This window comes from Euprymna scolopes, chromosome 12 (genome assembly GCF_053919585.1).
Source record: "Euprymna scolopes isolate OS-2025 chromosome 12, ASM5391958v1, whole genome shotgun sequence".
Lineage (NCBI taxonomy): Eukaryota > Metazoa > Mollusca > Cephalopoda > Sepiida > Sepiolidae > Euprymna > Euprymna scolopes.
In genome coordinates, this window is record NC_136493.1 from 127,120,852 (window position 1) to 127,147,825 (window position 26,974).

Genomic DNA, 26,974 nt, shown 5'->3' on the forward strand with positions numbered 1-26,974 from the left:
CATCTATGGTCCCCCCTTGCCAAACTTTCACGAGAAACACTCGTCTCGCTGAAACCACTATCAATAATTTCCCCCACTCTTTATCTGTGCCTAAACCTAAACGTAGATTCCATGAACAAAGCTTCTTTCTTAGAATTACATGCCTGTGGAACTCTCTTCTATTTGCCTGCTTTCCGGCTGACTATAATATGGTCGTCTTCAAGTCCAACATAAACAAATTCTTGATGAGCTGTTCTCCTTAAGTAATCCAATTTACCCAATTTCCACTACTAACAATTACTACGTCACTGTACAATTATTCACCCTTATCCTTATAAGTGGTGACTCCTTGTAAAAAAAAAAAAAAAAAAAAATTAAAAGAATACTGAACCCCAGCAACTATCCTGATGTTCATTTAGTAGACATTATAAAGGATCTCTTTCAATCTCTCTCCTTAATTTGATTGATGATGTCATTATTTTGTGATGTCATCGTGCATGGGCATTTTCCATTTGTTTTAATGGATGACCTCATCCTTTATGACATCATCTTTATGCACTGGAAATCCAGTTATAGTAGTGTGTGCATGGAGGCGGGGGCGTCCGGCTTTGCCCGGGCGTAAAATATGTTTAAATATGATATTGTAATTTGTCATGATTTCAAAAGTAAAAAAAATTTATTTGGGTGCCATCAGCTATAATCGAAACCGAAACTGTAGCATTCAAAGCTGGTGACGTTACCACTGTACCAACGTGACATACATATGAACTGATTAAAAATAAACTAAGATGAATGAACAAAATGTTTAACGATTTTTTTCAATTTTGACCCATTTTTGACCCTTTAAAAACTATTTCAACTGGCTACAGATCCACAAAAGAATGGTCTGTAAAAAATCGAATCATTTGAGGCCCCTAGCGCTGCTCTGCAAGTTTTAGTTTCGGACGAGATAGTTTTAAAATATGGAGACAGACAGACATATAGCTGTTTATATGTTAGATATGTAGAGAGAAAGAAAGGAAGTTAACTTGAAAAAAATAGATTTTTGAAGAGAAAGGACTAAGCTGTATGGATAGATGAAGCTCTACTCGAACAAGAGGAGCAATTTATAAGAAAATATAGGGGGTAACAATTAAAGTTACATTATTGTAATCACCCTCATTCTTATTGACATGATAATGCAATAAAGTTCTAATGTAACTTTAGTTATTATTTCCCTATCTTTTCTTATATATATATATACACGCACCAATAACAACAATACACATGAACTTAATTATATGTATTCAAAATGGTAATATAAATATTAGTATTAATATTTACAAATCTTTTCCTGATAAACATTAACTTGATGACTGTTAGCAAGAAACAAGCGTCTATGAAAAATAATTCTTATGTACATAAAAATTATTAAAAATATATACCGTATATTTCGGCGTATAAGGTGACCGTCAGATAAGACAAAGTACAAAATTGGAGCAAATTTTAATAAATTTATCATATATCGTTTGTATAAGACGACTGCTAAATCACGAAACCATGTTTGTTTAGCCTAGGTTAGAGATTGCAACACCCGGTATCTTATGAAATGTTGGTTTTTAAAAGATGATTTTTTTTAACTTTAAGGGTCATCTTATACGCCAAAATATACAGTAGATTTGCGATTGTATTTTTATTGTAGTAATTTTTTCTACCTGAAGTCTTATTAAACAAGTTTTAGTAGTACATAGATGTATCCAGCCTTGTAACGCTTACTTCCCTTATTTTATCCTTTAGTCCTAACATTCCGTGAGCGATGTTTCTGACAAAGGAAGAATTACTGCTGTTTTCTGGGTTGGAATCTATTCATCTCACATTTAGCATTGACTGGTTTTAGACTTTCAAGTAGTATATCCTTTTTTTTTAGTGCTGTTTACATCAAGTGGCTTTCTGCCATGTCTAGAGCAATTTCTATTAAAACAAAAATTAAAAATATACCTCTCCACACACACATATACACAAAAAAGCAGAAGTAAACTGAATCAAAGTAACCAACAAACAATTTTGTTTCTTATATAAATCATTGTTGCTTTCAGTTGTTGCCGTAACTAGTTTACAGAATAAGTCGAGTTGGTATAGGACGATATACTTAATAAGTACTTACATTTTAATTTCATAAATCATTTATTTTTTCTAAAGTTGATATTTCTAGAGCCAGCATGTTGAAATGCATCTTAATTGAAACCTAGTAGCTAATCACCATACTGAAACAAGGACTATATAGGTTTGGCTGTTGTTTTTTTTTGTTTTTTTTTTTTTTTTTTGCAACTTCTTCAAAGTTAAAAAAATACTCAAGTTTGCCATGGATAGTGGTCTCTGCATACACCTATTAAATCTAAATTTGAATATATTTTTTATTGTTTTCTAGTTTGTTTTACTTTTCAGTTTGTTATTTTTACATTTGTTTAAATGTTTCAAATCCAATTTTTCATGTTCATACGTTTTGTTTCTTAAAACTGATATTTCTTTCCGCTGGAAAAAAAATCTCATATTTATTTTCTGATGTATTTAACGTTAATCATTACGCGTTTCCAAAAGGTTTTGAAAGTTTTTTTTGTTTGTAGTTTGAAATTCCGTTGTTGTTTTCCGCTTTTCAGTGGAAGGATCTCCTAGTAACACTGGCAACAAAATGACAGAAATCCGACAAGAAACGGTCCGGTCACTGGTTCGTGACCGCATTAGTTCCTGGGGAAACAACGTAAAAGATGATGGTATACTTGCCGTTGATATTCTCTGCCTCCCCCTCCCTTTGCAGCTTTGGTGTATTTTGGTTGCTGTCACATTCGTTATCAAATATACACTTTGATTTCACTCCCACCACCATCACCATGTGATTATAAACACCTGCATGAATAGTTAGAAAAGGAAGATTTTTATTTGTAATTGATTTTTTTTTTTTTTTTTTTTTTGCACTTGTCAAACAAACATATCATGATAAGTAGTAAGATTATATATCTAAAAGCCAAAAAAATAGATTTAAAACTCCTAAAAGACACACTAGAATTGTTTGTATACAAGAACCTGTGGGCTAGTGGGTAAAGTACTTTGTAAAATTCATTTGGAGGTTGCTCGCTTAATCCTCAGTGTGAGCAACATTCACAACTGCAATTGTGAATTACTCATGACTGATGGAACTCAAACACGCTATCCTTATACAGTAGAACCTCAGGATACAGCAATAAAAATTAGTAACAAAATACAGTACAGTATATAATCAAATAACATTATAAATAACACTGTAAGGCGGGGCAAATACCGTAACCAGGGGCTGGAAAAGCATCATATTCCACATCATAACCTGAAAAAAAGTATCCTAGGGCCACTGTATCCCAAGGTTCTACTGTAGATTAAATAAAGGGTTCCATTCAAAATTTTGTGTATATTCCTGAGTTTAACAAGAGGATTGGAGGTAACATTGACGGAAACGTTGTGAAAATAACACTGAAGATGAGAATAGTAGTCCGAATAATCCAAATAATATGAATAATCAATCCTTATCTCAAAACATTCAAAAACATAATTGTCATACAATTCATTAATTTAAGTTTAAAAGATTTGAAATGATTTTTTAAAATATTAAAATTGAAGAATTCATTTATTTTATTTTTTTTTTTTTATAGTCTCCTAAGAGTGTCTTTCAACTCAAATTCATCAGAGGAGTAATGCTATAATTTAAACTTGCTGAATCTTATTTGAAAGAATATTTTCTGGTAAAACTATTCACTAAAAATAAAACCCTGACTTTTTATTTGATATTAGCTGTATCTACCCAGCATTACCTGGAATTTTAATTTTAAATTTATATTTGTTTGTACATTTTTTTTTTTTAAACTTCTACAGAAAAAAAGTAATCCAATTTTAGTTGTAACAGAGACAACTCTTTTTTATGTTCAATTAAGTTATTCCCCTTGATGATTTCAAAGTTTTTATTAATTTTAAACTGTTTCCATATTACTAGTTTTGTAAACAGAACTACATAATTAAAAAAAATAATGTATGTAATTGTGAGGCAAGGGTTGTGTAATGGCTAACTACAGTTCTCCTGAATTGGCACTGTTTGAGTTTAGTGGCAAGGAGAAGTCCAGGATGATTGAAAACAATAAGCAGAGAGCACCTGGAATTCTCAAATGGCCACCCATTTTAATACTGATGCAGCTTAACATGGATTAATTTCTAATATTGACATACAAGAACAAATGAAAATTGACTAGTTAGAATCAAATGTCAGCTTAAATACTATTTTGGTCTAACTTTTAAAATCTCACAAGAATACGTCATATGCTAGATTTTTAAATTGTGTACTCATCAATATTCTTAAACTTTTATTAAAATTGTTCTTAGAGATTAAAATAATTAAATTCTTTAAAGAAGTTGATTGAAAGTTTAATGGCTACAATTGAAGACTATAAAATAGGTAAATCAAGTTAATTTAGTATCTAATTATTTAATTTATTACAAAGATTTAACCTGTCACTTTATGGAGAATTTCACTATTTAGGCATTATTAAGCACATTGTTGTTTTTTTTTGTTTTTTTTATATCCTTCTTTAGAGAAGGGAGGGGTGATATCTTAGTGATGTTTTAGTTTGTTTTTAGGAGAAATTCTGTTTCCATAGTGGTAATTAAATGTAAAATGTAGGTTACATGTGAATAATTACCCCCATCCTATGACGGAGTGGGGAGGGAGGCATATGGGCAAATATTATCATTCTATCACAAAGTTGATGAATTTGTGTCCTTCACCCTGATGGAGGTCTTTTAGTAAAAGAAGTTTGATGTTTAAGAAACTCCAAACTTTTTACAGTTCCAGAAAAACATTGCTGAAAATGTTGCTTATGTATTATTTAAGTATATTTTGATCCCTATGGGATAGTCATATATTTTCTTAATGACAATTTAATTGTATCTGTCATTATATTTTAGCTGTGTGCTAAATTATTTTTAGACAAACTGTACATAGCACAAACACAACTCTAGTTTTTAGTGGTAACCATTCAACATTGTGTATAGAAAAGTGAAAGTCCAAGGAAAATGGTCACTCCTGTGGCCAATGGCTATTTAGGTACATTAAATGTAGTCATCGTAATTGTTAGATTGGACATGAGGAAATCCTGCGCTGTTATTTAATGTCAAGATACTATGTTGCATCATATACAGCATTTAATTCCACGTAAAGATCGAAAACTACTTGATGCATTTCAACACAAACTTGGCATATACACAAAATACAGGATGTTTCCAAAATGTACTCTAATTACCTGCTTCATGACATTTGCGGATCCCTTGGTGCACGTTATCAGCGTTGTCTCGACTGTCAGCCATGTGAAAATTTGCAGACGTGATTCTTCAATTACATTTCAAAGCTATTCCATTTCACTTTATGTTAATAAAAATTTCATCAACATTTGAAGTGTGAGTACATTTTTTAGACTGATAAGATGAGAATTGATTATTTGTATTATTTGGATCTGTGGCGCAGTGGATAGAGCACTTGGTGAGATTCAGTTGTAAAAGTTAAATTCCTAGAGATTCCTCAGTGCAGGCGACCCAAAATTACAACTGTGAATTACTTAAAGACTTCTATCCAGTCATGGCTCATGGTACGTTGGATTAAATAAAGGGTTCCGTTTGGAATTCCTTGCAGACTCCCAAGTTTAACAGATGATTCCAGATTTCAACAGAGGAATTCCGATTCTATAACCTTGCAAAGGTTTGATTTAAACAGCACACTCTGTACAGTATATCAAACTACACTACTGACATTAATCTGTCCAATCGGGCAGAATTTCTTCTAACTCTGTTTTACTTTCCTTTCTTTCCCATGTTCAAGAGTCGGAAGTTCTGCCATATTTGATATGACATATGAGATTGAAGCAAATTTTTACAGCTGGATGCCTTTCCTAACACCAATCCCTCCAAAGAGATGAATATTTTGTCGAGACACCATCTTGTCTTAGTTCTCTACCAACTGGAGGAGTGTACGTGTCTGTTGTCAAGAATATGCTCATTTGCACAACCATGCTGTTCTTTGACCCACTGCCACACTTTTGTTGGGCAACACTGGAATTACTGCTACCCATAGGTGTGACAGAATAGTTTATCAAGATTTACTCCTAGATCAGATGTGTTCTGTCTGTGCCCATGCATATTAACTACTGATCTCAAATGTAAAATGGCCACATGCAGTTGAGATCACATATTTTTTAAAGAGGAGTAATATTATTTATTTTTGCGAAAACACACACAGTTATCTTCCTTTATTAAAATTGTATTTCTGTTTTTAATAGAATAGAGATTGATATTTTAAGATATTTGTGTAAACAAATTTTATAAAGATAACACTTATCTATCGAGCTTAAACAAAAAAAATGCGCAAACAACAAATGAGATTGGCAGAATTCAAGCCTGTGCCTAATGTTTATAACGATACTTTCTTTAACACTTGATTATTATGAATCTTATATTTAGTGATAGTCGAAATAATACTAAAGTATTAATCTTTCATGCTGTAATACTTGTATAGTATTCCAGTCTTAGCTTATTATCATTTGTTTTTAAAAGCAATGTTAATTCTAAAATATACTGTCAGCATTGAAACTTGCGTAATTCATATATATGAAGTAGTGTTGGGACGATTCATGGGAATCGGGAATCTGGATAAATCGGAATTAGAAATATTTGTGCCTATTTTCAGATGCCAAAAGCTATTTCTTTAGTTATCTTTTTTTTTATTTGATTTTGTTTAAAACAAAATCTTCCACTGCTGGTAGTAATGAAATAATATTTATTGATTTTAAATGGTAGTAATAATAAAATAATAAATATTTATTGATTTTAAAACTACCGATAAGTCTGTAGATCATTTCTCACAAGTGTGTTTTTACATTTGAGAAAATATATGTACATTTATGTGTTTTGACAGTAATTTGGAAAAAAATAACTTTATTGTTAAGTATTTAGAGATTTATAAAGAATCAGAATTGGAATCGCAAATTTAGTACGGAATCTGTAATTGTATCGGAATCAGGGAAAAAATATTGGAATCTTCCTATCACTAATATGAAGATAATTTCTTTCTTTATTATAGAAGAATAAACATTTGAAGTGTGAAATTTTAAAGCTTAAAAACTAAAAAAAAAAAAAGTAAGAAATTTATGGTAGAAAATGTATCAAAACTTTCAAAATTTAGGTTATTGGTTCCGGAATATCTTGCTAGCTTAAAATAAATATTTGATCGTGCGGCTAAACAGTGGCATAACAATTAGCTGGTTACAGAATTATATTTGGTGTTTGGTTGTTTTGTTATTTCACATGTTATTTTGTTTTTGTTTTTTTTTTATGTAAAACAATACAACTTATCATTGATCATTTTATTGATGGCAGCTATAAAAATTGCCAGTGTTTTTGCTTTGTTCCTTCATTTCAATTGTTTTTTTGTTTTTTTTATCCCAATAAGTCTGACTACAAATTTATATCTATTATAATGATATTATATATATATATATATATATATATATATATAATTCCAATTTTTCTGGATATCTTTTCCATTCACCAAGCAGTCTTTTTTATTTCAGCTGGCATGTTGGATAAAATGGCGCCCAAAAATTGTTGTTTAGCCATATTCTTCTCAAGCACTTTCTATCGGTGCATCCGATTATCATAAAAGCGATTGTTATCGTTTTCTTTTTCTTCTCCTTTGAGGCTTAGTGTATTTAGTCTTTTTTTATTATTGGTTGTAAAGGTGAGTGTAGGATGGTTAGGGGCGAATTATTTTTATTTTTAATTTCGATTTTTTTATTTTATAGTTTTTAGTTTCTCGTTAGTTATTAAATACTGTTAGTATGTTTGTCCCGGTGTTAAATGAGATCCGGTTAAAAAGCGGCTGTAGTTTTCGCCTCCTAACCATCCTACACCCACCTTTTATAACCAATAAAAAAAAAAAAAAAAACTATAAATACACCAAGCCTAAAAGAAAACGACAACAATAATTGCTCTTAATGATAATCAGATGTACCGATAGAAAGCGTTTGAGAAGAATATGGCTGAACAACAACTTTTGGCCGACATTTTATACAACATGCCAGCTGAAATAAAAAGGACCACTCGGCGAATGGAAAAGATATTGAAAAAAAGAATAACTCTGTCGTGTTCAATCAGACATGCTTGAATAATGACTTGCTGCCAAAATATACAAATATGTGTGTGTGTATTTTGTCTGTAACACTTCAATGATTAAAACATTTTAGAATCTATTGCTCTTGATAATGTTAATGAAAAGAGATTTTTTTTTTTTTTTCTAAAAAGGGAGTCACTCGTATCAAGGTCCAGAGACCTCTCGAGGATAAGGGTTAATGAGAAAACACCATGAAAATCAGCAATGGTGGAAATTTGGTAGAAATTGATTATTTACAAGGATGATTCAACAAGGATTTGTTTACATTAGACTTGGAAACAACCATGTTATAGTCAGCTGGGAAGCAATTCCGCTGTATTGTTTCACAGATGGACAGCTCTAGGAAAAGAATTTTTGCTCATGGAATTTTAGTTTTAGGTACTGATAGAGAGTACAGGAAATTCTTGGCAGTAAACAATGACATAATTAAATTCTTTTTCCTTTGACTGGCCGATTTGGCATAATGGTTAAAATGTTTGCAAAGGTTTAATCATCGATCGAGTCCTTCCAAAGATTAAAAAAATGTTACTTGATGCCTCATTACTAAAACACTCAGCATAAATAAATAAATAAAGAATAAGTAGAGCAGTGGTTCCCAACCACTGTATCATGGCACACTAATGCGTCACGAAGAGGTAATAGCTAGAATCCATTTAATTTACTTTTGTTTTAAAAAAAAAAACATTTAATTTCATTTGGTTTAAAAAAAAAACATTTAATTTCATTTTGTTTTAAAAAAAAAAAACATTTAATTTCATTTGGTTTAAAAAAAAAACATTTAATTTCATTTTGTTTTAAAACAAAAAAACATTTAATTTCATTTTGTTTTAAAACAAAAAAACATTTAATTTCATTTTGTTTTAAAACAAAAAAACATTTAATTTCATTTTGTTTTAAAAAAAAACATTTAATTTCTTAATCATGATGACACCGTTCAATTCCAACTCTAAGTAAAACAGCCATCAAAATCTTATTGCAATACTCAACTTCATACACTGCATATGTCTAAATGTCTTATCTAAGCAACATTAAAAATAAAAATGTGAAAGACTTAAAAATACTGAAAAAGAGTTAAGAATATCTGTCTCACATCCGCTAACACATTGCAGCAGTAGTTAAAAAACACCAGGCATAACTGTCCCACTGACAGTCACCATTATTATTCTATACCAGATATTGAATACAGAATATGTTGATTTATGTGGATAAAAATTCTCTTTATATAATCTTTGTTTTTTTTTTTGTTTGTTTTTTTTTATTGCAAAAAGGCTATATAATATAAGTAGAAAATACTAATTTTTTATGATAGGTAGGCCCCAAAAAGTTTAAATCAATTCAATAGTGTGCAGCCATGTAAAAAAAAAAAAGTCGGGAACTACTGGAGTAGAGTAATCCAAGAAAAGGAATGATACCTCCCTAACACATCGTAATAGCTAATGAAAAGGAATGCTTTGGAGCGCCTTCAACTATAGTCAACCATATTACTTTCAATATTAAAAATCTATTATCTGAGACACTATGCTCTGATTTATTTCCCATCTACAATATCGGACCCAGATAGCTAGGTATGCTTATCTCTATAGAAATCTTAAGTGTCCTAGCTCTGAAAACAATGGTCTTATTAAATCGGTTGTGTATAGTGATATTAAAGGAAAAAGCGTCTGGCTATTTCAGATTGTTATATTATAATTGAGTGAACAAAGTTGGTGTCAGATGTGCTAAATTATTTTTAGACAAGCTGCACATAGTGAGAACACAACTCGGGTTGTAACCATTCAACATTGTGTATAAAAAACGTAAAAATTCAAGAAAAATGGTCACTTCTGTAGCCAATGGCTGTTGAGACACATTAAAGGTAACAATCATAATTGTTGGGTTTCACATGGGGAAATCGTGCAGTGTTTTTAGTGTTATGCTCTAAGAATAAAAAAAGATAAAAATAGTCAGAATCATATTATCAGTGTTAAAATCCGACAAGATTACTATATATTAGGGAGATAAACAATAGGTATAAAATGTCTCTGGTTATTATTCCAAAACCAGAAGATATTTTTTTTTTTCATCCATCATATTTTCTTCATATGGAAATGTAGTACGTACAAATGCTTCATTGAATAGCAGAAATTCACCAAACAACTCATCAGAGATAAATATATGTTCCTCTGAAAAAAAAAAAAAAAAAAAAAACAGTTGGAGAGTTGTTGTTTTCTTTTTCTTGGAATAAAAAGAAGACGTGGTGAAAGAAAAATGTTGATAAAGGAAATGAAAATCTTTTAAAGTTTGCAAAATCATAAGAATAAAAAGTAAATTCTTACTTATAGAGTATATAGCCACTTTTCTGAACAAAATTTAATTGAATTCACCACCCATGAGGAGACATTATTTTATAGCGCCACATTTGATTTTTACATATATATTGTTTAAAATATAATTATCCACTGACATGTGTTTCGTTATTTATGACTCGTCAGAGTGGCTGAATCTAGCGAGATTCGAAATCAGGATCCCATGAGAAGAAACCTAAACCTCTTCCATTGGACTATCTCACATGACTACTAATGTATCGCGTTTTTATGCAGATGTTGTTTATTTGTTTTTTTGTTAGCGATACTTGTTTGAATAAATTCAATTATTTATACAAAAGCGCATTTTTACCTAAATGCGAGTTTGGAATAATTTTCCCTTTGACCAATTTGGTACACCCAAATGGGGAGCGACATATGTATTGTTTAAAATATAATTATATATATATATATATAAGCACAGGGGTTGGGATTGTTAGGTGAAATCACCGTATGGCGTGGCCTAAGCAAAATTTTATACAGTACATATTAAAAATCTATATATATAAAAGGCAAATGCGGCGCGCGCATTTCTGTATGTCGTGAAAAGGCTTTTTTTCGCCGACGGTCCCGGGGGGGGGGTTATTATCGCTTAGAAGTGTTTATATATCCCCTAGATCTTAATATGTACGATTTGCGAACGTGCTTTGCGTCTAGATTTATTTACGTCGATTTTTACAAAATTCTTGCTATTTCAGCCCATCTTGTGTCCGTTCAGCTTTTTTGTATAAAACCGAAACTAATTCGAAGCTTAGGCTCTGTTCCCGGCAATCGCACCGGGGAACGTCCAGAAGCAATCAGCTTTGATCAATGTGGGGCCAAACTCCTTATATCAGACAATTGCTATTCAATTTGGACAATCCCCTTTTTATGGGGAGCTGGTTTCCCTTTCCCCAACATCTTGGGGAAACAACCAGCCAAAGTTGGGTAAACAAACCCAAAAGCTGCCCCACAGTAAAAGTTAACTCGCTACTTCTATTTGACCTCATTAATGAGGTCAAATAGAAGGAGCGGAGTTAACTTTTCTTGCTGGCACATGCCAATTCTGTTTTTAGTACTTAAATATATTCAAACGTGTTACAGTTACTCTTTATTGCTGGCCGAGCGGGTAACGTGTCAGGTTTTTTGCACTCTTTATTTTCCACCTTCGCCTCAAAGCTTCGGGTTCGATCCTAACTACTTACCAAAACTTTTTTTTTTTTCCCCCCCCAACACAAACACTCAGGCAACGATTTTTTTAAAGAAGTTTTTAAATTGTTTCTTTTTTTTATATATATAATATTTAAACAGGGTTGTTACTTCGCTTATTCTTTTGTTTGGATTCACCCCCACCCACCCAACACACACACACACACACACACCTCTAAACACTCGGGCAACGCCAGGTACCCCCGCTAGTTAATAATAAAATGCAGTACAGTATTTAATACACATGTATATGATCAAATAACATAAATAGGCAGGGCAAATACCATAATCAGGAAAAAACATTGTATTCTACATTATAACCAGAAAAACTACATCCCAGGGTTCTACTGTATTTTTTTTTTACATGGTAGTCATCACTTATAAAGGCCCGCAGTCCACTCGGGGATAAGGGTTATTGCATGTACAGTAATCAGTGGGATAATATCGTAGTAATCGTTAGTAATGGAGATTTTATAAAGTGTCTTACTTAAGGGGGGGGGGCGGTTTATCAGGAATTTGTTTATGTTGGACTTGAAGACCTCCAAGTTGTAGTCAGGTGGGAAACAAGCAAACGGAAGAGTTCCACAAGCATGCACTTCTAAGAAAAAAGCTTTGTTCATGGAATCTACGTTTTGATTTAGGCATAGATAAAGAGTGGCGAAAATTATTGACAGTGGTTTCAGCTTGAAAGGTGTTTTTCATGAAAGATTGGCGAGCAGGCACCAGAGATTGGAGCTCAGACGAGCACTTGCCATGAAAATAACGATAAAACAAAGACAGGCTCGCAACTTCTCTCCTGTGGGAGAGAGGTTGCAGGGAAAAGAAAAGGGCATCCCTCCACTAAGCTACGAAGTCTATTTTGTACTCTGTCAAGGCAGGATAAGCTGTTTTTAGCAGCTCTTGCCCAGATGTGGCAACAGTACCCCATCCTTGGATATACTTGGCTTTTATACAGATAGAGAATTGCATCATGTATGTGTATGTATGTATGTATATATATATATATATATATATATATATATATATATATATATACTTGTACATATCTTATACCCTATAAAAATTTATGTTTTTCTTTAACAAGTTTACTATCTTTTATATTTTTAATGGTATGATTTCATATTATTTGGATTCTATGGACAACTATTCTTATCTTTAGTGTTATTTTCATAATGTTTTGGTCAATGTAACCTCCGACCTTTTTTCAGGCGTATCTTGTTTAATTTGTGAATCTGCACAGAATTTTGAATGGAACCCTTCATTTAATCTAATGTAGTAGCATGCTCTTGTTCTGTCAGCCACGAGTGAGTAAAAGTCTTAAAATAATTAATAATTGTATTTTGAGTGTCACCTGCACTGAAGATTGAATATAAAAATTACACTCAAGATGAGAACAGTAGTCCGAATAATCCAAATAATCCATCTTTATCTAAAAAATTTGGAAACATAATTTCACTTTGTTTTATTTTAAACAGTGTCTATATTTAATTATAATTTGCATGTCACTTTTATTTTAGCACTTATTTTATTCTGTTTTTTTTTTTTCTTTTTAGCTTAGTCATTTTCACTTCATCAACACAATCTCATTGTTTTAGTTTAGCTTCATTGTTTTTTTCATTTTAAATATTTTTTTTAATCTAAAGTGAATTTGATTTATGAGTTTGCCTTATGTTTTTGTGATAAAATGTATACTTTATGCTATTCAATTCAATGTATCGATTTTGAGAAACGTTTGTTTTTTTTTTTAGCTTGACTCAATCTGAAAATTTGATGGATTGTTTTTCAGACATTGTCCAGAATTCCTCCTATATTAAAAAAATAAAAATGCAGAAAAATCTTTGTATGATGTACATACCTGAGATAGAATGAATGTACCCATTGCAGAATGAAAATATCATATCAATGTACCCATGGCGGAATGAAAAGATCATATTCAAAACATTGATCAAGTTTGTTTGTTTTTGAGTGTTTATTTTTATTTACTTATTTATTTTATTTATTTTTTTTTGAGGCAGCGAACTTTAAATTGACAACTTCATTTTCTTTAATTGCACGCTTAGCAACTGTTGTAATTGCCAAAAACGAATCTGTTGAGTTAACCACACGTTTGTATAAAATGTTTTGTATTATAAAAATATTTTCTGTGATTTACTTTTTATTTAAAGCTTGCTACCTTTAAAAACACTCTTATAGTTTTGTTTTTGTAAAGAAAATAATTTTAAACAATTTGGAGCGATTAATGGGAAATCATAGGCATTTCAAAACTGATCTCCCAAGTATGAATTATTGTGGAGTTATCTACCCTTGTTTCTTCAAGATGGCGACGTAAGACAGTCTCTTCTTGCTTACTCATAACATTTACTTGATCGATATGATATTTTCGTTCTATCTCAGGTATGTACATCATACAGATTTTTATTTTTTAGGAGGAATTTATGATAAAATTTTTTTTTTTTTCTCGCCCTCTCAAACAAAAAGAAAAACTTTGCTGGATCAGTTAAATTGTCGTTGTGTATGAAAACTTAGTTTTACCTCAATTTGAACTACAGTCTCAATTGTTGATCAACTTTTTTTTATGATGGCCTCAGAGTAAAATGAATTTCTGTTAATTAGACTTGAGTCACATTTGTTTCAGTTCAATCTAAACCTTTTTTTTCTTTTTCTCTTATTGTAATACGTTTTTCATAATGTCTACTTCATATAAATATGCAAATTGTTTTACAGCCCTTTTGTTTTAGCTGCTTATTTTCTTTTAGTATTTATACTTTTATTGATTTGACAATTACAAAAAAAAACTTGAACCATTTCAACTCGAGATTACATGGTTATTTTATGAGAGCACATTTTTTTTTATTTTGTTTTACTTATTTTTTATTTTTTAGAAACTTCTATTCTTAAAACAATCTAAAGAACAAAGGAGATAACTTAATAATTCAAACTTGTAGTGCGTACAAATTCACATTATTTCAAAATGATTTTTTATAAAAATATAACGATATGATCAATTTATGTTATAATTCTAAATATATTAAGTTATACCCTATTTTCGGACATACAGCATTCCACTTAACATTATCGTTTCTAAGAAAATGCATTCTGGTGGATTTAATTTTGTGATGAAATTATAAAAGTATTTGTATTTGTTTTGTTTTATGTTATTGAATTTTTTTTTTATTTCAACAAATATTTGATTATTAATGAATAAATAAAAATTAATCTAATTTAAAAGTTAGCATAGGAAAAAGACATGTTCAAAGTTGTCCAATGATTTTTAGATATAGAGCTTTGATGTTTGACTATTGTTAAAGAGTAAAAAGTAAAATTGTCTACGCATTGAAAACTATCAGAAAAACTATTTGAGCGTAAATACTTGTATTAACTATGTACACACTGTTTTTATAGAAAGTATACTGCTACACAGTTTGATTACAGTATCAGTATCCTTTCTATAAAAAATTATTAGTTATATTTTTTTTTATGTAAATTTTTAAAATATTCTGTCAAATTGGTACAATTTTTTCACATGCCGTATTTTATAGTTTTTGTGAAGCTATCCTGTAGCTACAAGAAATTGTGGTCATTATTTATACTCAAGGACCACAAGTTGAAACAATTGCCAGATTGTAAAGAAGTATATATAAAAAAGGTGTTTTCATGCATACCCCAAATTTATTTGCATAATCGTATACTGGGTTCTTTTCTGTTTTTTTTTTTTAATTAATTAATTAATTAATTTATTTACATGTGATAATCTATTATTCAGTTTTTATAATTTAAACCTACTTTCACATGTCTCTGAGTGACACCGTTACGTAAAATTTTGTTTTCTGTATTATCGTTAAATCTGCTAGGTAAAGAGTTATCGCCCTTTGTCTTAGTTTAGATTGTTGTGTATATTATATGTATACGTCTATCTATTTAAAAAGTAATATTTTTATTAAAAACATGACATCATCTTGGTATATGGCATAGACAAAAAAATGACTTGCAAGTTTTCGTTAATTTGTATGCTTTTTAATTCTTACATTCTCAGTTCAAGACACATTTGTGCTATTCTCAAAATGCCATAACTATCTGGGAGTAATAATATCTACCAATCAGATGTGACGACCACTTGTCTTGCATATCCAACCAGGTTAATAGGGAGCTTTACGTATTGCATATCCTGAGCTACCAAATTCCTCATGAATGGCATTTGCTGAGTAAACTTTACAAAGCAATAATTCGTCCCCACTTGGAATACGGGTCTCTAGTGTTCGCCAGAGTTGGCAAATTGTTTTCTAATTCTCTTGAGCATCTACAGCATCCTTGCCGCAACCCTGTTCCCTCTGGAGTATGATCTGCTTGGATTAGATCAACTGTCTACTCGCCAGCATGTAACAGTTGCTTCTGTTACCTACACATTATTTCATGGTTCTTGCTCCATCGCAATGCTTAAATACTGCTCTGTGCTGCAGCTGAACAGACCAAACTTGCGACGATATATATTCACATTAGACTCTCTCCATAATCACATTGATGTTTGCTCAGAGATGTACCAGTGATCTCCTTTCATATTCTGTTCTTGCAGTCTTGAACGTGCTGCCTCAGAATTGTGTGAATGAACATGTATCACTGTCACATTTTCGGAGTTCTGTATTGACTATTGTGATGTTCCTATGTTTTATACATTCCCTAATTAGCTTGATAGCCTCTATCTATTGCTAATGGTTTTATGACTAGGGCTTAATAAAGGGAATATATATATATATATATATATATATATATATAATAGGTTGGCAAGAAAGTTATTACGGTTTTTAAGTTAAATTCAGATGAACATATCTCGGCTCAAACAAAAATTTATTGATCAAAATAAGCACCATAAGAATCAACACATTTTTGCCAACACAAAACAAGTGTATTTATGCCAGTAATGTAAAAGTCTTGCATTCTGGTGGCGATGAAGTTGCTGAAGATGTTTTTGATATCACTTAGGTTTTTGAAGCATTTTTCACGCAGAAAGTTGTCAAGATGCTTGGAAAAGTGGTATTCAGTAGGTGAGGGGTTTGGAGAGTATGGTGGATGAGGCAGTTTCGTAGCCCAATTGTTCAACTTCTGCAGGGTTGGTTTAGCAACATGTGGTCAGGCATTGTCGTGGAGGAGAATTGGGCCTTTTCTGTTGACTAATGCTGGATGTTGTTGTTGAAGTTTCTGATGCATTTTATCCACTTGTTGTCAGTACTTTTCCGCTGTAATGGTTTCAACTGCATATACTCGGTCATGGATATGCAAGTGACTTCATAAAGGTTAACTAATTTGCATATTTCTTTGAAAAACGAATTTGCATTAATTATTTATGTTTTTATGGTTTCTTATTGGACGGTTGGTCTCATTTAACTATTACATTTAGTTCTATTTATGCATATTTTCTATATTGTGCATAATTGTGTAACATTTAGGATGAATAACTTCGAGCATGCACACACACACACATATCTACATAACATATACATAGATATATGAAGCTAAGTTATTTGTCACTGACATTGATATTAAAACCCACTTTTCTTTTGAAAGTCAATAAAACTTCCTTATATACTTAGTCATTAGTATTTCAGCAACTTCAAAAAGATAACTAATTTGCATATTCCTCTAAAAGCAGACATTTATTAATTCACTGTTCAATTCTTTTCTGTTTTCTTATTGGATGATTCATTTTATTGTTACGAATGTTTCTATTCGTGCATGTTTTCTACATTGTGTATTTGGAGCGGCTGTTAGAGTAAATCTCTACTAAACTACAATGTCAATTTTTGGTGTAAAGACCTGAAACTTAATATATGAGGTATTCTAACCTGTGGACCAAAATCGATTTAGCTTTTAGCTGGAAAAAAGGTAAAAATTTAAAAATTGGATCTTGGCAGTCAAATCTTTTAAAACTTTTGAAATCGTTACCATATATTGGGTACAATATTATAATCAATAGAAAATTGTCTATGATAATAAAAACGAAATCTGCATGAATTAAAATATCATATTTAAGCATGTTTTATGACTGGCCTATGTGGAGCAGCTTTCTAATAGAGATATAGAAAGGCAGTTTCATCCTTAAAGGAGTTCTCAATTAACAAGTTTTCTTTGAATCTGCGGCTAGCAATTTTTTAAAAAATATTTCAATTTAGTACGGCGTTCTGTTCCAGTAGCTTCTTTTCAAAAAATTGCAGACTTGTAGAACTCTTCTTGCTGACTGATTTTTGCATGACTATAAATACACATTTTGCTTTTATTTCAAATAAATTACTGAAAATCTCTGAAAACAAATTTAAAGAGAAACAATCTATATAAATAAAGCATTAGATGTATGTGTATGTGTTTGATAAACTCTTAAACTACTGATTACATAACCCTGAAATTAACAGGAAATAATAACCTACACCAAGAATTGTTTATAACAAATAAAATCTTGGTTTAGATTGATGACTAATGCGTACAGAAATACGTCGGCAAAATGTTCATTTCAACTTGCCGACATTTCTATCACTTGTGCTCATGCGCAAATTGATTTATAGCTTGAAGTCGTTTAATTTTAAATCTTATCTGTCGATAGCTCAAATGGTAGGGAATATGGCTGGAGCACTAAATGTTTGGTTTCGATTCTAGCTGATTTTTTTTTTTTTTTTTTTAAATCTTTTGAAATCAGTACTATATATTAGGTACAATATAATATTCAATAGAGAATTGGCTCTGTACAAATAAATATGAAATCTGCATGAATTAAAATATATTTAAGCGTATTTTATTACCAAGCAAAGCTTGACCACCCTCCGCATGCTAATATAAGAATAAAACTAATATTACTCATTACCCGTGCATTTGGTGCTCTTTTTGGTCCCCTGACAAAAGGGTGGACCTGTAAATTCACCCTTATCCGTTCGTCTGTCCGCACTTTTCTCAGTAATTATGCCTTGGAATTTTTTTTAATTTGGTACAAACACTAAACATATTGTGAGTAAAAAAGTAACTGAACGGATTTTCCGGGAAAACTCTGGTTGCCCCCCCCCCCCACCAAGAGGTGCCTTTCGGGTTAAAATGGCTAAAATTTACACTTTCGTACTTATTAAAAAAAAAAAATTGATGCCTTGGACTTTTATAAAACTTTCTGAAAAGTTGTAACTAACTGATTTCTATATAATTTTGTTTGTCTATACTTCGCGATAACTCTTGGGTGTGGCCAGTGGCTCTTTTAAGGCTAATAAAAACACTCCATTTTTGGGACTATTTTACCATATTAGTCCAAAAGAAAATGAAAGAAAACATGACATTTTACCACTCGTCCAGGAAGGGAAAGGATTTAAAAGCATTTTAATTTAGCGATCAAAAAGTTGACATGCAGAAAGTGAACGTTAAGTGAATGAGTTCACGTAGGCAAATAAATGAAATCACGCACTTTCAACTTCCAGGCCCTCCCCAAGAGGGAGGAGGGCTCTGGCAGTGTCTTAATGAATAGCAATTGTCTGATATGACAGTGATCAAAGCTGATTGTCTTTCAAGATGTGCTCGTCACAAAGGCCAGCGAATGACTTTTATTTCGATTCAGTTTCAATTTTATACAAAAAACACCAACAAACACACAACAGAACGGAATAGCAGGAATTTTATAAAACTCAATCAAAATAAACCTAGAGACGATGTCCCTTTGCAAATCGTAGATATTATGATCTAGGAGGTATATAAAAAGTTCTAAGACATAGTACCCCCCCTCCCCGAAAAAAGCCTTTACTGGACATATAAAAACGCATGCAACACATTTTGCCTTTTATATATATAGATAATTTATTTGATAGAATGTATTACTTTTAATAAAAACATTTTAAATACTTTTTCAAATAAAGTATTGAATAAAATAAATTTAAATTGTTCAATTTTAAAATTTGTGTTTTATTTTTTTCAAGTATCAGTTCTGTTGCAGACATTGATGATCATAGCTCATCAGCCCTTCTGCATTCGGATCATTTCACCGTGATGTTCTTTATTATTTTTTTTATTCAATTTTCACCCCAAACAAGGCACAGTGCCACTTTGAAGTAAGGGGCTACTATCGGGGACACAAGTTTCAGGGATATTATAAAGGGAGATGAGTAGCAAGATGTCTGTTCACATTACATTTGAACTTCTGCATGTCAGTACAGTTGGGAAAGCAGAATCCCGAAAGGGAGTTCGAAAGTCTAGCAGTTTTGGGGAAGAAGCTATTAGAATAGAAGGCCTTCCTACATCTAGGGATCTCTACTGTGTAGGGGTGGGATTTGGCTGCTTGTCGTGTTTGTCAGGAGTATTTTCGTTGTGGGGGGGGGTACAAGTGCTTGTAGCTCAGGAGAGCATCCACCATTAAAATACTTGCCAAACAGGCAAAGGGATGCAACATTTCGTCGATGGGACAGGGGCTGAAGCTTAGATGACAGTTGAAGACCTATCAGGTTGGCGACTCTCTTTTGGACCCTGTCCAGGAATGAGACTAGTAGTAGATGCACCAGCCCAAATGTGACAGCAGTTCTGTCGCAGACATTGATGATCATGGCTCATCAGCCTCCTCTGTATTCGGATCGTTTCACCATGATGTTCTTTGCAGTATAGTAGGTTGCAATTACTTGCTATAGAAGCAGTACTCATACAGAATGGTTAGGGTTAGCCGTTATATCTCAGTTAGTATCATTTGCTTAACACTACGAATTCCGGAAGAAACCATAAGGCTGCTCAAAAGTTCATCCATCACCTCCATACCATGACTTCATGTACCCTGATGGGGGAGACGGGAAGGAGAGGGTAAGTCAGTACGCTACCCTGCCTAGTGTATCCCACTTGTAATGTTTTATTCAAGTAACTTAATTATTACTAATTTTTTATTCAAACTTAAGTGGTCTAATCATTAGCATTGCAACTTCTCACTAAGACTACTTATCCCCTGAAAAAGTAACTTCAGACTTTTCTCTCCCATTTTAATAGTATGACATAAAAAAATTAATATATGGAAAATATACATAACACTGCTATTATTAGAATCAATATCTTATGGTCATACAAAACAGTTTGGGGATTATTTGGACTACATTGCTCATCTTGGTTGTTATAGTTACAATGTTTCAGTCAATGTAACCTCTGACTTTCTTCAGGTGCCTCTTTTCGAACTTGGTAGCTTTCACAGGTTCTAAGTTTTGACATAAAGATTTCCAGTGTTTCACAAGTTGCACTTGGAAAAAAAAGCAGATATTTTATGAACTTAAAACACACCTGAAGAATGTTGGAAGTTACATGGGCAAAAATGTACCTTTTTTTTTCTTTTTTTTTTATACAAAGGAGTCGTCACTTACCAAGGCCCAGAGGATATGGCTTAGTGAGTGAAAAGTGGTCAGTGAGACAACACCTCGATGATTGTTTTTGGTGAGAATTGGGTAGAATTTGATTATTTAAGCAAGTGGATAGCAAGGTCAGAGGTTATATGGGCCAAACATTTGTGAATATAACATCCAAGATGAGCATAGTGCTCCAAATAATACAAATTATCAATCCTCATCTAAACAATTCCAAAAACAAAGTAGTTTTTTTTTTTTTTCTTTTCTAATCAATGACTTCTGTTGGCTTATATCAAAGCTAAATGCGTTAGTGTTTACCAAGTAAAGTGAGAAAAAAAAAATCAATAGTATTTTATAGCAGTTTACTGTTAGTGGTATACGCAGCAAAAAAAAAAATAAATAAATCAAAAAAATAAAAAAACGTTGGTCGAGTTATGACATAATCTTCAGCTATAAACTGTCTTTTAACCTCTATCAAGACAACCTTGATCTGATAGAAATTAAGTTCACCGAATTAACACCTTCAATCTTCACTAGCTGAAATACCTGTTCCATCCTGAATAATTACATTATCTGAATTTTTGAGATGAGGGCTGATTGTTTATATTACTTGTATTGATTGGACTATTGTTCTCATCTTGAGTGTTATTTGTGCAATGTTTCGGTTGGATTGCCCTTCGACCATCTTCAGGCATGTTGGTTGTTGTTTGGAAAAGAAAATACAAAACTTTTCTCTTTTCTTTTCCAAACAACAACCAACATGCCTGAAGATGGTCGAAGGACAATCCGACCGAAACGTTGCACGAATAATGCTCAAGATGAGAACAATAGGCTGGTCAATACAATTAATATAAAATTAACATCTGTTCAAAAGGCTTTTACAAAACATAATATTAATTTTTTTTTTTTTTTTTATGGAAATTGCTCCAGACAAGGCATAAATCCACTTGATGTAAGAAGCTAAAAATAAATACCGTACTTTGGGGCAATTGCACCAAATCCGAGGGTATTTGCACCAACTAAAAAAAGTGCTCTTTATATGCATGGTTGCTAAAAGAGTACTTTTAGCTAGTTGGCACAATTACCTCAAAATACGGTACTATTTTAAGATCAAAAACTAACGCATGCTAATTGTTAAATAGATAGATTCCAACCCAGAAAACAGCAATTCTTCTCCCTTTATTAGAGGTCCTGGATATGACCTGGAACTATATCCAGTGGTGAGGCCCCAGCTTGCGGGCTTTGGGGAGTGTGGAGCCACCCTTTAATTGCCATTGCTCCCAGGTCCACTCTGACCTGGAGTGGTAGTACCTGTTAGGGTCCCAACTATGTGTTAAATAGAAACGGACTTGAAAACAACAAATATATTCTATTAAAAAAAATTTTCTTCAAAATCTTTGGATTCGGCATTAAATAACCTGAAAAGGGTTGATATGCCGTAAAACAAAAACAACCAACCAACCCAAACCTTTGTTAGAAACATTGCTTATGGAACATGACAAGTAAAAGGCAAAATAAGGGAAGTGAGAGTTACGAGGATGCCACAAATAAACCCAATGTCCATTTTCTACTCTCTCTTTTCTTATTGACTAGCATGGCTACCAAGCATTGCCTTGGGCAAAAGTGTAACCTATTTCTATTAAAAACTTCTATCTCTATTTATCTATCTCTATTTTCTCTCCTCAATCCATTTCACACAGTCCATTCTTTTCTGGCTGGCTATATACACAAAAACAGCTCTCTTTTATGTAATAGATTCCTCAAATAATAATTCAGCATTTTATTTTCAAATTAGTACAGAAATACGCGGAAAACCCGATAAACAAAACCTGGCACAGTTGACCCCAAGAAAATTAATATTTTTTCTAAATTTGAAATATATTTATCCAGGGCAACGCCAATCAAGAATATACCAACATTGTAGGTATTCATTTTATAGTTTTTAACTTTTTGTTGGACATACAAACACCCAAACAACTTCCCTTAATATAAAAGATAACCTTTGAACTTTTTAACACCTCCACTGGAGATCTTTAATTTAACCCAAACCTCCCCACCAAGTGGTTTTATTTTAAGATGGAGTCATTGATGAAAATCTTTTATTTTGTTTTCCTTTCTATGTATTTTTATTGTTCATTGTTTCTTTTTGCCTTTCTTTTTCTATGAGTGAATGCAACACAACACAAGCTTTGTCTTGAGTAAGTCTCTCTCGTTTCCCCCCCCCCTCTCTCATATATATATATATATATATATATATATATATATATATATATATAACAGTAAATTCCAGCATTTTTATTGATTGATTTGCATAGAAAAAAAAGTTGTTTTTTTTTTTATTAGTTGACATCGTTGCTGAAATATTATTTTATTCATTCATTTCCAATAGTTGAAAGAAAGACGTTTCAACTGCTTCGCCTGAACTGCTTCAGTTACTATGGCAACTACAATGTGTTATCCTTCTTCTTGCTCCATCTCTATTATAAATGCATTTACACACACATGCTTGTCAGTTGCTACTACTACTACTACTACTACTAAGTAGTAGGATGATGATAAACCCTGCCAAATCTTATTCTCCCTCTCATCTTTCTCTTTTGCTCTATTTGTTTAATGAACAAAATAAAAAGCTGTGTGAAGGGAGGAGGGGGAGCTATTTCAGTTACCCACACTTTGTTTAAATTTATCATTAAACTTACCATCCCCTTCCCTCCTCTACCAAACTCTCTCTCTTTCTCACTTACTGGATAGAACTAGTATTTTTATTTTTTTCTATTACACCTGAGTATCTGTTCTCTCACCTGTTTCTAGAGAGATAATGATGATCACTTAATAATTTCATTCATAGGAATTACCAACATACAACCCCCACTCCTTTCCACAAACGTGCACGTACATCTCTAGAATACGCACGCACGCAGTGCTTCGTCTCATTTGCATGCCCACACACACACACACACAGTACTTCCCCTACCATATATACACATAACATTTTTCAACAACTTCGCCACACATGCATACAAACACGTCCCTCTACTTCCTACATTCATATGTACATATAAACACTTTTGTACAATTCTCTGCTTTCCATTAACATACACCTACATCACTCAAAAGACACACACACAGTCATTCCCTCTCTCTCACACTCACACACACACACAGTCATTCCCTCACACACAGTCATTCCCTCGCACACGCACACACACACACATACACACACACACACACATACACACACAGTGTCATTCCCTCACTCACATATACATATAAATACTTCCACACATACACACGACAGAAAGAAATCTTAATTCTATATCTTGCTTCAGTATTTATTTACTAATTTCCAATGACAATATCAGCAGCTCAATTATTTTAGGGGGGGGGGGGCTTTTCCAGAACTCCCAAAATCGTTTTGCGCTTCTCCCTTTCACTGAAAAACTGCATTCTCTGCTTTCTTCAGTTCATTGATAAACTCTGGTTGTAAGTTTAGTTTATGAACTGAGAAATATCTTGTTCTAACTATGAACAAATTACTTGCACTTGACAACAAAAAAGAATGTGATATATATTTTTACATTGAAGACTTATTAAGAGATATTTCGTTTGTAATTCAAACATGCATTTTTATGTGAAGCTGCCGGACAAAGATAAACATGAGTGCGTCATCAAAAGATAGCGAGAATAAACCTTGTTCAGAGTGGGAAAAAATTGAACCAGGTGATTAAGAAAAATAAAACTCGTAAATATATTAAATTATAGTGTTCCAATTATTTGCAAAAGTTGCTTATTCATTCATTTTTTATTTAAGGAAATAATATATATATATATATATATATATATTAGGCACCGCCAAAACTGGGGGGGCAGGTCAGTACTTTTTGACGGACCGTCTTTTTAAAAATCTACCAAAAATCAGGTAATTATCCGATCAATACGAAATTTTCAGCGATTATTAGGAGAAGAATGAACTTTATAACAGTGTACTTATTTTTCATAAACGATATTTATATATATATTTTTTTTTGCTTACAAAACCCCCCCTTGTTTTGAAGTGGGAACAAATATGCTTAAAATAATCATTTGAAACTGAACAAAACATATTGTGTTGTTGTAAGGGACAGAATTATAGATTAAAAAAAAAAAAAAAAAAAAAAATTGTTTGCATACCTTATTTTGACGTCTGAATATCAGAACTTCGATTGTGTTTAATTATCCCGCTTTTGAGTTTTGAAGTGTGAAATTCGGTGAATATGTTAAGTAAAATAATTAATTTAAGTTAAGCAAAACAAAAAAAAATTTTTTTTTATATTTATACGAAAAAAGCCATTTTAAAATTTTTGATAAATAAATTAACAATTTTTTTTTAGCGAGCCGAATAATGCATGACCATTATTAAACAGAGCATGCTTTGAATAATCGATACAAAAAAAAAAAATTCGATAAATATTGTGCCCTTTGTGTTAAAAATAGCATCATTTTTTTCGATCTCGTTTGAAAACGTTTGCCGCCTTTCGACTACGGTGGACCAAAAGCGCTGAAATAATTTTTTTTTATTCTGCTTTAAATTGCCCCCTCCCCCCATTTTGGGGAGCCTGGCCCCCACACACATACACATTAAAAACCAAACTCATACAAATGGTCACCCATCTGGTACTGGCCAGCCTCAGCTTAATAATACATTGAAATTTTCGTCACTGAAAAATAAGTTTTTTTGGCCTGTTTAGTCTTCCATAGTTTTCGTCTCATCGAAAGAAAACGTAAACAGAGTCGATCTGAACTCTTCGGCGACGCGAAATATCTGGTTACATATATGAATAAGTGGAATTATTTGAAATTCAGGTACTTATATTATAATATTTTTGCATATTCTCTTAGAAAATCATCCTAAATCTTAGTTAGACAATAAATGAATAAATAAATTATTTCAAAAACCCTTTTTTTTAAATATTTAAGTACGTTTTTTGTGCAAGACAAAAAATAACAATTGTTAACTTTTTGGGAAAATTTAACATTTAAAATTGAATTAAAAATAGTAGAAAAAGTTTTACATTATTCTGTTTTCTATATGATAAAATTCAGGGTTTTATCTTTCTGGAAAAAAAAAAGTTACTCAGAAATAATGGATTTTAATAAATGTAATTTAGTTTTAAAAAACAACAACAACTTGATTTTGCGGCCATTTTTGGCGGTGCCTAATATATATATATATATATATATATATACGTTTTATTTGCTCTACAACAGTATTGAGCACTTTCTTCAGTTTTTATTAATTACCATTTCCACTAATATATATGTGTGTGTGTGTGAGAACACTTCTCAACCTCAACGAATTTTTGATCTACAGACTTGAAATTTGGCATATAGGGTATTCAGACATATGAAAACTTTTTAATCAGTTTTCGTTTGGAAGAAAGGGTTGCTAAGGAGTCAAGATTGAAAAATAGATACTTGGGGTCATCAGATTTTCATCTGTTTGTCAACTGTTTCACGAGGTTTAAAAACAATTTCTAAAGATTGTGGCAAGCTGGTTGTCGTACTTGACTCACTGTCTTTAGGTTTTGGTTTCAATCTCCACTCAAGTATTTTTTTTACTTACAAAAAAATGAACTGTTTAGAAAAAACATAATACTCCCATGCACATGTCTTAGTTTCTTTCTTTTTTTTTTGTTTTTTTTATTACTTTTCTTTTTAAAAATTAAATTTAATGTTACGTTTAATACCGAGCAACGCCAGATACATCTTCTAGTATATATATATATATATATATATATATATATATATATATATATATATATATATATATATAATGTGTGTGTACGTGTTTTAAAGATCAGTAGGCTCTGAAATATTAAAAATTGCATTAGCATTTATAATTGTTTTATTTTCTATAAATCTATATATATATATATATATAT

General features: G+C 31.9%; 1 protein-coding gene across 7 annotated transcripts in view; it reads left to right on the top strand.

The window, feature by feature from the left end:
* Positions 1-26,974, top strand: part of LOC145291476 (uncharacterized) — a 287,324-nt gene that overhangs the window by 195,112 nt on the left and 65,238 nt on the right. For 4 of the 7 annotated variants that reach the window (XM_080137352.1, XM_080137356.1, XM_080137353.1 and 1 more), the window contains one exon: positions 2,616-2,729. The exons of the other annotated variants lie outside the window; for them this stretch is intronic. In XM_080137352.1, coding sequence (XP_079993478.1) covers positions 2,616-2,729 — 114 coding nt within the window. The remainder of the gene's footprint in view (positions 1-2,615; positions 2,730-26,974) is intronic. 7 annotated transcript variants of the gene reach the window in all.